Source organism: Battus philenor, unplaced genomic scaffold (assembly GCF_028537555.1).
Source record: "Battus philenor isolate CCGP_79_NKW_IND1 unplaced genomic scaffold, ilBatPhil1.0.hap1 SCAF_19, whole genome shotgun sequence".
Classification (NCBI taxonomy): Eukaryota; Metazoa; Arthropoda; class Insecta; order Lepidoptera; family Papilionidae; genus Battus; species Battus philenor.
In genome coordinates this window covers 10628047-10641732 of record NW_027181681.1, presented here as the reverse complement: position 1 = coordinate 10641732, position 13686 = coordinate 10628047, and the positions used below count along the sequence as shown (strand labels likewise).

The 13686-nt window shown below is 37.4% G+C and overlaps 1 protein-coding gene across 1 annotated transcript in view; it reads left to right on the top strand.

The window, feature by feature from the left end:
- Positions 1-4843: 4843 nt before the first annotated feature.
- The window catches only part of LOC137921395 (zinc finger SWIM domain-containing protein 4-like), a 110550-nt gene continuing 101707 nt past the window's right edge, over positions 4844-13686 (top strand). Inside the window, exon 1 of the mRNA XM_068764135.1 lies at positions 4844-5141. Coding sequence (XP_068620236.1) covers positions 4844-5141 — 298 coding nt within the window. The remainder of the gene's footprint in view (positions 5142-13686) is intronic.

Below are 13686 nucleotides of genomic sequence, written 5' to 3'. Positions count from 1 at the left end.
GGGCTCGCGTCGGCCAAAAAACAATTAATATTATTACTCATATATTTTTGGATTTGTTTACTTTGTTCTTTTTTTCTGTGTCAATTTCTTTTGTAATTAAAAACGAATATTTATGCATTTTGAGGTTAATGCTTCTCGAAATGCCTCTGAAAAATTAAAACATCTCAATATCTTGGAAATGTTCACGATAAAGGGTCTTAGTGAACGCTTAGACTTTGGCAATAAGCGATATTTGGCAAGTGTTCATGCAGCGAAGTAGGTCGATTGCGGAATACCCCAGCTACAATATGTCTTAAGGCGACTGCGCAAATTCGGACCAGCTTTCAATTTTTTAAATTTACACAATTTGCCAATTTTGCCAGGAATATTTCGAATTTCAAATTCCCTGAATACGGCACTGTCTTTTTATTTAATTTATATAAAGTCAGTGATTTTCACACAAAGTCACTAATGTTTACACACTACTTTTAAGTAGCTGAAATGAATTAAAGAGACGATATGAAGGTCTCTTTTGAACTTATGCAGATCCTCTTGTCTTATTTTAACTTGGACTAGTTTCCGCAACCAGGCGACTTTTCACTTATTTTGGAGAGAACTTTAGTCTATCCAAAGCAAGTCTTCAAAAAAATTCAACAGACACTTGACTATTTTATTTTACAGGCGAAGCATTTGACCTCTGTCTCGCCTGATCTTAAGCGATGACGTGGTATACGATGGTACATGCTTGCCTAGACGAAACCTATACATTCTTCTCTTGAAGACTCCTAAGTTAAAATTGTGTGAAAAAAATGACGCCGGTAGATTGTCCCACTCCTAGCTGTTCGCACTATAAAAGTATGAACAAAACGCTTAGTGCGGGTGGAAGGAATTTCAGCCATGTACGGTTGACGTGAAACCGTACGTCTTGTACGATGGAAGTAAAGATATAGGGCATTATTTGTTGTAATTCCGCTACACACTGTCCAAAATGTTAACAGTAGAACAGTAAGAAAAGGACCAGCAATGCAATGAAATGCACCGCCCGCCAGCCTGTGCAAAACACAGACTCTGTGTTTGGCACTAATCGGTGTGCGGAAGTGGCTAAATATTGGTCCTTTTCCTACTTAGGATGGACTTCCGCGAGGTAACGCCTGATTCCATTAAATACAGTAGAACAGTGATATACTGACAACTTTTGGTAAAAGTATCGTTACCGAACAGCTTCTAGGATTATCTCTTTATGGAGTCCATATCTTCGAGCTGGTACTTCACGATTTATCCCAGACGGCTACGGTATTCCACACATGCCCTTGAACCTTACCCGGAATATCCAGTTTTAAAAATCATTAAATGTTCACATTATATATCTATACTAGTTGACCCGGAAAAATATTTTTTTGCCATATATTTCTAGGGTATATATAATAAAACCTAACTTATTGCAAGTGTGTGAAGATGTGATGTATTTATAGAGGCATGAAGTGCTATGAACGATATAGGTATAAGTAATAAAACATTAAACATTATTTTCTTTATAACATTTTATATCGTTGATTACAACAATTGCGGCTTGAAGTTTAAGTGGATGGAGTACGTCGCCCATGCAACCGATAGCCGTTGGGACCAAAAGGTTCTGCTGCGTGGGCAGACCCCCTCCTAGGTAGACTAGTGACATAGTCATCCGTAGTAGTAGTCGTAGTAGTCGACCATAATAGCGTTCTATATGAGAGACCTATCCCTTGCAGTGGGCGTCCCATCGCCTGAAAAGAAAAATTGCATAAATAAAAATAAAAAAACATTATCAATTCCTCAATTGTATGCGTACGTAGTAAGTGATTAATTATCGATCACCAAGAGTGTAAAATTATTTAAGTACTAATTTTACTATTAAATAGAGGGGAGGGGTGATACTATAAATAATAAATCAAATCTGTAACATTTATATAACATTTTATTTATTTAGATACACCAGCGACAGACATAAAAAAATACAAGTAAAATCAAACACATAATTTATACAATTATATAAAATTGGAGCGTCTGTTTGTAATAATAAAAAACCCGAAAAAATTTTGTCTGTCTTTCTGTTTGTTCCGATTAAACTCTGTAATGGCTGAACCGATTTTGACGGGACTTACACAGGCATGTAACTGATTTAATGAGTAACTTCGGCTGATTTAATTTTAGTAAAATTCTTATAATTATAATAAAAAAGAAAAAAAAAACTAAATACACTAGACATTTTTTTTTCATTAAATTCCAAGCGAAGTTGCGGACACAGCTAGTATAACATGGAAAGGCTATGCGAATAGTATCAGCCGATAGATGACCAACGATATCTCCACTATCTCCACGATAATCGGTCTTGTACTAAAAAGTATATATGGAATAAAATGTACATAACTTTTTTAGTTATCTGTAGTGGTATGTTAGTCTAGTTGAACCGGGCTTATAAAGTACGACGTGAAGATGGTCCCACCTATATTTGGAATGGGTGCTCGCTAACTGTATATGCCGGTTCAGGCGGAATAACTTAGATTACCATAGAGAAACCGATTTAGATTGACAAGACACCGTGTCTTTTGGCCACTTGTGTTGGCAGTGTAATATTTCCAATTATACAATATGTTGTGTATTATAATTCATAAATTTAATATTATAAAGAATCTATATAAGGATTTGTTTATTATAAAACATCGTTAACAAGACAGTCAATAAAAATAAAAGAAATATAGTACTACCAAATATAGTGCAATAAACAGAATAATATAAAATAATTATAAAGAAAATACGTGTTAAATAGTTGAACAAAAAATGTAATTTTGCAAAATAAAATAGTAAGGAAACCTAGAATGTAGTGGTTGAGGATGGATGTATGGCTAATGGAATGAAAGAGAAAGACTGGAAAAATTGAAGTAGAAGTAGAATGAAAGAAACAGTACGACAGATAAGATGATACAGAAGAAAGAGAAGAATGATAATAATAAAAAATATGAATAAATTACTAGAAATAAAAAGTCCCTGTCCCACACGAGATAGGGGAACGAGAGGTCCCCAACAGCGGGGACCATAAAATTAAAAAAAAAAAAGAACAAGACAGTCAACTGTATAGCATTCCTAGACATAGCTCTCCCCCCAAATAGAATTCCAAAAAGACCAGTTGGAACAGGCCTGCATCTACCATGTCCCGAAGGTCTCAACAAGGTTGTTTGTTCACCTTGTAGGTGAAAGTTGGAGAACATCCTAATTGACGTTACATGGATTCTACTCCAGAATCTTAAGGTCCCAAAATCCATCTATTTCATGTGCTGGCCAACTTGCGTTTGACTCTGGATCTTCTTCGGAGACAGAGTCTTCGTTTTGGCATCTAAATAAATAATATAAGTAATTAGTATCAACGTTATAAAATTGATTATATTATTAATCAATTTTCGATAAAAAAATCAACCGACATATCGGCGAAATAAATGTCAGGGTACCGTGGATGTATAATTATAACACAACTGTTAAAAAAAAAAGCAAAAATAGCGTAGTTAATAAAAATAATTTCGCTTTTAACGGATCAGCTGTGTGCTTACACGTAATTTGCTATATAATATTATGTATAACGGAACGTAGGTAGCGTCGTAGTAGGTATGTACACCGGCTGACGGGATTTCCTCGATCTCTGCCCGAGACATAGATATTCTGACCCGCTAGCGCTTCAAGCGCTTTAACCTCTCGTGTTCCTTTTTCGAACAATCGCTTTTTTATTCTAATCCATCGAATTGGAATTTTAAACGGGTATATATAATTTGCATCAATATAAATTCAAAATTGTTCTTGTATAATTCGATATTTATAATAAACGGTAACATTTTAATAGTATTAAAAGTGTATAATTACATGAAGAAACAAGTCCAACTGGATTTTTTTTAATCGTGACTTCCTGCTATTATTCTATGTACATTTGACATTTGACATTTGAACATATTATAAAAGAATTACGAATGTAATGATTTGCACATTTATATTGTAATTTTACATATCATGTGGATGAAAAGGCACATTGTTATCTATGTCTAAGATACTTAAAATACGATACTAATACTACGATACTGATAATAAAAATATGTTAAATTTTCTACCTGCGTTTGCGGCTAACAAGAAATTGTACCTGACGAGTCGAATGATTCAAAAAAAAATATAAACAAATAAAGGTCAACGTACGTAACACGCCGTCAGCGGCTAAAGCGCTGTATCTCGGTGAATCTCAGCTGAGCCGCTCGACACCTGACGTGCACCGGGCCCCCTCCATTCTGCCCCCTCCTCTCCCCGCGCCCCTGCCGTCAGCTGTTAATGTGCCCCCGCGCTCCTCGCCCCCGGCCTTTCCCCTTCGTTTGTGTAATGTGAGGAGGCAGGGCACAAATGGATAAGGAACGTTCATTTTTTGCTCGTAATTTTTTATTTCTTCTTGCCGCCATTTCGGGTTTCGCAGTAATACTAACTTAGCATCGCTTGCTCCTCAGTAACACTAATATTCTGTAAATGTCTGTAAAATACAGATAACACCGAAATATTCCAGAGAACACGAATGGAATGAACTGATGAAAAATTAATATTAGAGATTGTGCATTAAAGCTTCATAAATAAATGACAGACGTGCGGGTTCGACACAAAGACCGATATTGGATATATCGGTGAATAAAAAAAATACAAAAACGTCAAGTTTTAATAATAAATCGCACATTATACCCGCCAAATGAATAATTTATCGTAGAGTGTCGATTCGGGGCGCGCATCCTCAGGCGGGTGCGGTGCGGGGCGGGGCAGCAGCGGGCGGGCGACAGCGCGTCAGTCCGCGCCGAGCGGCCGAGCGAGCGCCATGACCGCGTGCGCGCCGCGCGCCTGCTGCCGGCCGCGCGCCCCGCCGACGCTGCTCGACATCACAGCGAAGCTGGTGGCGGCGGCGATCCCCTTCCAACGAATCGAGGAGCGCTACGAACGCATCCCAGAACCGGTGCAGCGGCGCGTTGTGTACTGGTCGTTTCCGCGGGACGAGCGCGACATCTGCATGTACTCGTCGCTGGCGCGCGCGCCGGCGGACGACCACCGCAGCATCGCCTTCTGCCGCGGCCTCAAACTGCTGGAGGCGGGTTGCGTGGACAGCGTGCTGCAAGTCGGTGAGTGCCCGCCGCGCAGGCGCCTGTTTACTAATACGCGCCTCGCCCACCCGCGCCGTATAAATAAAAACGACGTGTGCGATCGATAGCGCCTCCTCGCGGGACTTGTTTGTGCGTCGCCCGAGATAACCTGGAGCGTCCGCATAGGGTTTGCCGGCTTACCAGACCAGTGCAATAACTAACAGCGCGAGCCGCGGCACCCTCGGGCTCCATTATGACCCTTACACGACGACTTGAAGGCGACATATTCAGAAGGAGGCTTAAATCGGCCCTGCGGCTCCACCATGGTAAAAGGAATTGACGTCAACAAGAGATGTAACCATCGTACATTGTATAAAGATTTTTTTTATTTTAAATTCGACTGATTAACTACGCAGCATTAGACTCTCGTATCTGAATATGTCGCATGGGTCATAATGACTCCCATGGGCTTAGTTATTGCAGAGAGTTCTACCATGTCAATTTGAGATAATCTGTAATTGCCAACGGAAAAACATCTTTTACCAACAAAAAAAAACAAGATAAGGGCCTCTGATGTTGACACCAGGGTTCGTTGCCGTTAACCTGTGCGCTAAGAAAACGACATAGTTAATTGGATTCCGTTTGACTCGAACTCGGCATTCGTAATTAAGGTCTACTTTCAAAACTGCGTTGCGGCTCGTGAAATTCGGCTAACATTAACATAACAGGAAGTCCCGTTACAAGTATAGGGAATTACACAACTTTACACGTAGTAGTCGTGGTTTGGCAGGCGTAACATTACGACGGTTATGCGTTATGGGATTGGGGGTGGAATTTCGGTTCCGCAGTCCAGTTTTTCGCTCTGGCTTAATTCCAACTGCAGAGCGGTGAAGTTGATGGCATACTTAGTCATCGTCTATTCAAGTTTCCAGTACGCATTTACACGCACTTTAATTGTCACATTTTAACATTATATGTAGTAAGCTACGAATATATATACGAAGGTTCGAAATGCTGATCTGCTGAGAAGAGCTTGCCAGAAACTCAACAGTTACTCTTTTTTACAATTAAATTAAAATAAAACCAACTTTCTCACATTTCGAACAACAATAAACTCTACATTAAGAGATATTTAAAAATATATTTTAGAATTTAGATTTTAAAACTTATAAAAGGAGGTTCTAAGATATGCTATGGACCTTACGTATGCGTGCACTCAGACCCATGAAGGATTTATTAACTTTTGTGAAGATGAAATTTAGACGTTACGAGTTTATTTTTATTTCTTGTATTTATTATCTGTATAAATGTTTTCATTGACAGCAAGTTTCTTAATTTAAATATCTTACAATATATATACAATGTGACTATTTAAACAATTGTATGTATTGATATGTAAATAAACAATCATTATAAAAGCGTTCTTATTTGTAGTCTGTTAGTTTTGTTATTATTTATATTGTGCGTGTTAAACATTTGTGTATAACATAAATATTATTATAAACTAGTATGATAAGATTTTTAGTGGATTAATTTGGTATTAAAACGAGTACGTCGCGATGCGCTGAGATTACGATTGTGAATTTTTAAAACTCATTGTAATGTTAATAGAAACGGTTTTGAGTAGTTTTAATTCAATGTTAATATCTTCATAGCGTCCGCTTGCAGCGTCGAACCGGTTCTCCATTTTGGTGCTGGATCCACTTTCCGAGTTCGTGCAGTACGCTCTTTGTCATATTAATTCAGGTTTCATGTCCCGCAATAGCTGTGGGTGGACAACTTTCTTTAAGCCTCACGATATTCGATACAAAAATAAGTATAAATATTATAATTTACCGTTTAAAGGTCAATCAAATTTCCACTGAATTTCTAGCATGATTTACAAGACTGCTGTATTTAACTCCATATATATTTTTCTTCTTTCTTGAAGATAAATGAGAACCAACGACGTAATTAAAGTCGAAGGAAGTCGATACGAGCAGGGCAAGACCAGTGGTCGTGGCGATTTTTGGAGAAGTTCTATCTATGCCTTGTAGTAGGCGTTTATCACCAGACATTATTATGATCATGAAGAATTGCAAATCTCTTTATACATTTGAAATTTTGTTAGCTATATAGACTTAATTAGTATCCCTGTGCATATGGATATGAACCCATTTTATGCGTGGAAAACCCGTCCAATTTCCACGTTCTCTGTTGCAGTCTGACAAGCAAGTTTTCGTTTACTTATTTCAAATATGCTCGCCGATAGCAACGCAAGTATATTTATTTATTTTATTTTGTTACACTTTTTTGTACATTATGATGTTAATAACTAAAAAAAACAATTTATGTAAAGGTATATATAAGAGGCGGTCTTATCACCAGAGGCGATCTCTATGACAACCTTTAGATGGAAATGAGAGACATAAAGGAGAGGGCTGTTTAGGGTGTACTTATATACAAATACATACATTGCTATATATGTATATATACGTGGAAAAGGTATTACATAAATACGAATAAATAACAAATGCTATACAATATCCTGTTTTAGAGGCCGAGGAAGTGCTCTTTTGCCATCTATTTAAATGTTGAGAGCGATTTAGCGTATCTCATTGGTTCTGGTAACTCATTCGAAGTTTACATTAGTTTCATTTAACAAAGTATAAAATTAAATATATTTGTCTATTTTAAATGCAGTACACAGTTTTCCCCTGATATATAGGTTATATAATCACCACCGTCAACAGCCCACGGTCTATTTCGTTTCGTTTCTGCCTACTTTTCTTTTGATTGATGACGGCACTGCAATATGGTCTCTCATTTCAAACCTCCTTGGTATTTCATTTCGGGATCGAATAGCGAATTTACAGGTTCTAGTGGCGGTAGGTAGACTGCAGCAGAACAGATAGCCCCTGGTGCGATGAGGTTCTGGAATGGAGACCCTAGACCGGCAAACGCTGAATAGGACCTTCTCAAGATCATCGGAAACGCTGGTGCACGTCACTAACATCCGGTCTTAAAATTTGGGAGCTTGACATTGATTTATGGGACAACTTTGTAGACGTCAAAGACGATTGAATAATCGAAGTGTTCAATCTTCTTTTGATGTCAACAAAATTGTATCATGAATCAAGTGAGCAATGTGTTTCTGTTAAAATGTGACCCGGGATGCTTCCCAGAGAAGAGACGATATTTTTAATTCGAGGCATTATCTAAGAAGTCTTGCTGTTGCCTAAAAAAAGTCACTAATTTTATAAAGCATAGGTAGTAGTACAATAAGCTTATCTCGAAGTCTTAAAACAATGAGGGCTTTGCGCACGAGGAAATAAGGAAATTCGTAGACGAACAAAAGTGTCCGAAATAGCACAGCCGATTGGCAAGTTCAAGAGGCAGGTCGCATAGAGCGCAGGAGATGTTCCATAGGGCCTGAAAGTTCTGGAACGGACACCTCGAACCGGCAAGCGCAGCATACGACGACCACCCTCAATGTGGACAAATGTTTGTTAAGGTCATCACCAACCGGTCTTACTGAAAATCTGTAGGGGTGGTCTATATCCAGCAGTGTACCTCTTCGGAACTGATAATGGTGACGGGGCAAGGTCAAAATTAATGATGATGACCCAACATGTGTCCTGACGCGTTGTCCTTATGAACTATGAAGACATTAGAGACCGCAACAGAAATCTTAAAAAAATCATAAAAAAGCTTGCCTTATGAACCATAATGACAATGCGTAGAAATAAAAGACAGAATGATGTCACAGTAAACTAAGATTAGTTTTTGTATTTTAAACTTATATTTTAACTGGACTGTTCTTAAATAATCAGTATCACTTACATATTTTACTACAATTAGGTACGAAAAGGACCAATTATTAGGCACTTCCGCACATGCAGTGGTAGTCAAAGTGCACCGCCCGCCTGCCCGCTGATAAATGCGTATGCGGCAAACAATACGAATTACACAACTGCCACCGTCAAATCACTCAACACGTGTTTCATCCCTCCACGGGGCATCTTCAGGAGTTATGTCACACCAATTAGTGCCAAACACAGGGCACCAGGGTCCTTTTCTTACTTAGGATGGACTTCCGCAAGGTAACGCGTGATTCCGTTAAATAATTCATATAGATTGCCTTCCCTGTGAAAAACTTTAACTACTTGATAGTGGTACAGCTACTTAAAGTAAACTACAACCTAAGCCAAGAGTAGTAAAGAGATGTAAGACTACAGTAGTGTAATAATAGAACTGAATTCAAGGTAAACCATAAACAAGTCAGAAAACACAATACAAAATAACAAATAAGAACTAAAACATATGAAATAAGTTAATGTGATATTTCAGTAATGAAGTAGAGAGATGAAAGGCCATGGATGAAAAGATGACAAGAGTGCCAAAGGAGTGGAATATTTTATGAAGTATGAAAGAAAAGAAAAAGAACGAAACATACTGTGTAAGAAAGAGAAAACTGTAAATAGAGATATAAATGAAATAAAAAATTTTACTCGAAAATGTAAAATACTCGTCCCAACAATATGATAGGGAGTACCAGAGGTCTTCAAAAACAGGGGCCACGGAAAAAACTAAGCTAAGCTAATCTTAGTACCAGGACCTCCGGCATTTGCTAAAACGACCTAAGAACGTGGCAGCCTTCGAAAGATAAACCTATGTTGAGTCGAAGTTAAGAAGTACTTCAGTTAAGTTAAAAATATGTGAAATTATTCAAAGAGTGTTTATTAAAATTGTTTGGTCGAGTAGCGCGTCGCTTCGGACCGCGGACTCATCTTTCAAATTACATCTTGGCGCCGCGGACTAGTTTGACAACTTTCCATTGGTGTATTATAATAAAAAAAGGTGTAATTCCGTTAAAACAACACGGCCATTTGTGAAACATGATAATTGCTATTTCCGTTGATATAATGAGCAATGGGAATATTTAATCTTAAAATTGATCATAGATTATTCAATGTATGCGCTACCGTCGTTCGTAATGGCCGCTTTAAATTTTAAAACCAGACCCAGCTCCATATTTCCCGCCATTACCTATGACGTTCTACGTAAATGTTTTATTATCTAGACGACGCCACTTATCTGTATCGATCCTTTTCTGATGCATGTACTTCAAATAGTACAAATATATATTTTCTTCTCATACAACGTTAATATTAAATTGTTTTTTTTTATTTAAAAAATACATTGTATGTAGAGTGTATCCACGACAGTCACATTCACAAATCGAACCATTAGATTCATATTTGCTTAACGTAAAAATTTGTAAAATATTTGTCCGTTAATAATGAAAGAGGCTACTTAACTCCAGAATTCAATAATAACAAAATAATTGCAACTAATTTGATATATTGTATGAAAATTTGTTAAACTTAAGTGTTATATGTCCGAACGCTATTTCAGAGTCGATAGATGTCGCTAGTAGTAGATTGCCTCGCGCTATCGTTTCGTTGTCGCATAAATGGACACTGCTCGAGTATAAACGAAGAACCGACATATTCTCCATTGCTTGTCGCCTTGGCCTTGTAATGTCGATAAATAAATAGCAGGGTGGTAGCTATTTAGTATTTGTGGCATTATTCATGTTTTTCGCATGGCCATTCGTACGTCGCTTGTTCCGGAGTTGAAACAGCTTCACCGTTATATATATATAAGCATCAGAAATTAGAACTAAAACCGTTTTTATTTATTTATTGTGATTCAAATTGTTTATCTATCTTAGCTATGAACTAGTGCTTTTATCGGGTCCACTAGTACTACAGTGCGCTTACCTTCAAAGAGATTTCAGACCTATCTGCAATACAGATCCGAGCAGTGAAATTCAACTTAAAAATGGTAGTAGCGCTTCACAAGTATTTTGTGTGTAAAGATTCAGCTTTCAACAAGATAGAGTACCCAATGTCATCTCGTAGAGGTCCGTAAAGTTCGAATAGTGGTTGCCATAAAACAGGCCGGTCACGTGTGCATTGACCGCTGTTCCCAGAAGGTTGGAGTTCGTACGCTTTATTGCCCTAAAGTGGGACAGCAATGATTCACGCGCACCGATCACGGTTGATATCCTTTCATGACCGTAACAAGTTTCTTGGGAACGCAGCATTCGCCGCCTTTTATTCTTTTAAATTATGAATCTTGTGAAACTAAATTAAATCTTCTTAGATATACAAGTCCGAGAAATAGCCTTATTATTTTTTTTTTGTTATAAGCTGATGAAAGCTTTGCCGATATGATTTTTTGAGTGATATTATTGAGATGATTCCATCATCGTCATCTAGATTTATGCTACTCTTCCAATGCTATCCTCTGCTCACATCTGTCCTTCCTTCTGAAGTCGATGGTCTCCAAAGACTAACTTCAAAGTCTCCACTCTTCTGCCGTCACGGACACGAGTGGTGGTTACCGACAATTAGCATTATTTCAGCAGAACATCTTCTGCAATATATGAACCTCCCCCAAAGATGTTCAAGAAGACAGGTTAGCGGCCAGCATTCACCATTTCCCGAAAAACGTTACAAAATTCGGAGTATATTAAATTCGAATAATAGTAACAATTTATTGAGAGATTCGAACGCTTCAGCGATTCAACTAACAACTCTCTCTGTGTTTCCAGTGCGTCGTTATTTACACCAACAAGACTTATTCTTACTTTTTCAGCGCCGACAAATTTTCGTTTAAGTTTTAGATTATTTTTAGGGAATACCAGTGTACGTAATTATAAGAGTGCAAGAAGAATCCAATTTGATAGAAACTAAAATCAGATTGAACAGATAGCTACGAGCATTCCAAACAGGCCCTGATCTGTGAAAAACCTATAATGAACTCTGTCAATTTTATCTTATACTACCTGTGCACGCGACTTCACGTGGAATTTAAGAAAAAAAATGTTTTGTTTAGTTTTTGTTTGCATTTAAAAAGATTATAAGTAACCTAAGTTACTCCTTATTAAATCAGCTACCTGCCCGTATAAGTCTCGTCGTAGTCGTTCCAGCCATTTCTGAGTTTAGCCGGAACAGACAGCCAAAAATTAACACAAGTTTATTTTGGTGTATATATTCGTATGCATCTAGTAAAAGGCGATTTTATTAATATTACTTATTTTATTTATTTGTATAGATTTTTATTTCTTATATTATTTCTTTAAAACACATGGTTTTTGTGGGGGAAATAAATAATAAAGTATTGATGAAAATAATAAAAGGAAACTTTTTTATACCGATACAAACAAAAATGTAAATTAAAACATATGCCTTATATGATGCCAATTAAAACCTAAAAAGGCGTGTTAGGATGTAATCAAACTGCGAAAGGACAATCTCGACAGTATGGAGCGTGCCAGGACATCTTGATAAAAATAAAAATCACTAAACTAAGTATTAAAACCTCTGTGGTGGACAGAAAAAAAATTTACTTCTCCGCCGCGGTTTGCCGACGTCTCCCACAGATCTCCTTGACCTTTGATTGCCGGTCTTGTCGGACATTATGAATCACCATCAGCCTATTTGACAGGCCCCAATTACAACACATCGCTTCCAATAGTAATAACTCGGTTGACGTACATCGATTGTCCGTCATTCATAATTTAGAGAGGTCATAGTGATAAAGCGGCAATAGTACTTTGCTTATTTTGTTCGCTCGTCTTCCTTTACGTAATAACTATTATGTGGTACTTGTTTACGGTTTTTCCTTTTTTTTATTAACGCAAGTACGTTGTATATACCTTCATGCTCGAGGTCGCCATAATCCACAAATTTATTCTCAATTGCTGTACATATTGAGATTTTTTTTAGTCATGGTAATTAAATTCAATTTTTATTTCGGCTATTATAAAAACTGTAAAATCTTCTATTTATATATACATTTAAATTCATGACAAAAAATCTGTACATAGGAGGCGAAGGAAGCAAGAAGGCCATGTCTTATGTCCAAACAACAATATATCATTGATATTTTTTTTGCGTATTTTTGATTTGAAATACATGTATGGTTTATATCAGTTTTTGTTGCTAATTCTTTAACCACCTTGTGGATCCTTTATCGTAAACATGCAAGAAATATATAAAAGCCTTGTTTACTGTTTAATTAATTATATACGAAGAACTATATCTAGCTAGCTTACAGTCATGAGATAGAGTGACATGTTCGGGAGTTTTCTACGAAATCGAATCGGCAATGAGGAGATCCCTAGACGAAAGCAATAGACATACCCATGTAGATTGGCTAGTTGTAGTTGCAGTGTGGCCATAGCGCAGAATTGATGGCAGCAATGCCTTTAGATGGAGACCATAGAGCTGCAAGTTCAGCATAAGACGTTCACCTACAAAGTGGATGGAAGATTTGGTTTTGGTCGTCTGAAGACGCTAGAGGAAGATCGTTTCCAACAAATTTTATTGGATATCTGTAAAGCAGGTCTGATCTCCAGCAGTAAATGTCTTAGGTGTGGGCAGCCGTCTTTATCGTGTCGGTGATGGTCGATATGTAAGAGATATCTTAGAGTGAACGCCTCTTATATAGACCATCGACAACAGAATCCAGATGTGAACAGATAAAGAGAGCAGAGGACCAGATGGAGGAATTAGAAATTCAGTAATATTTA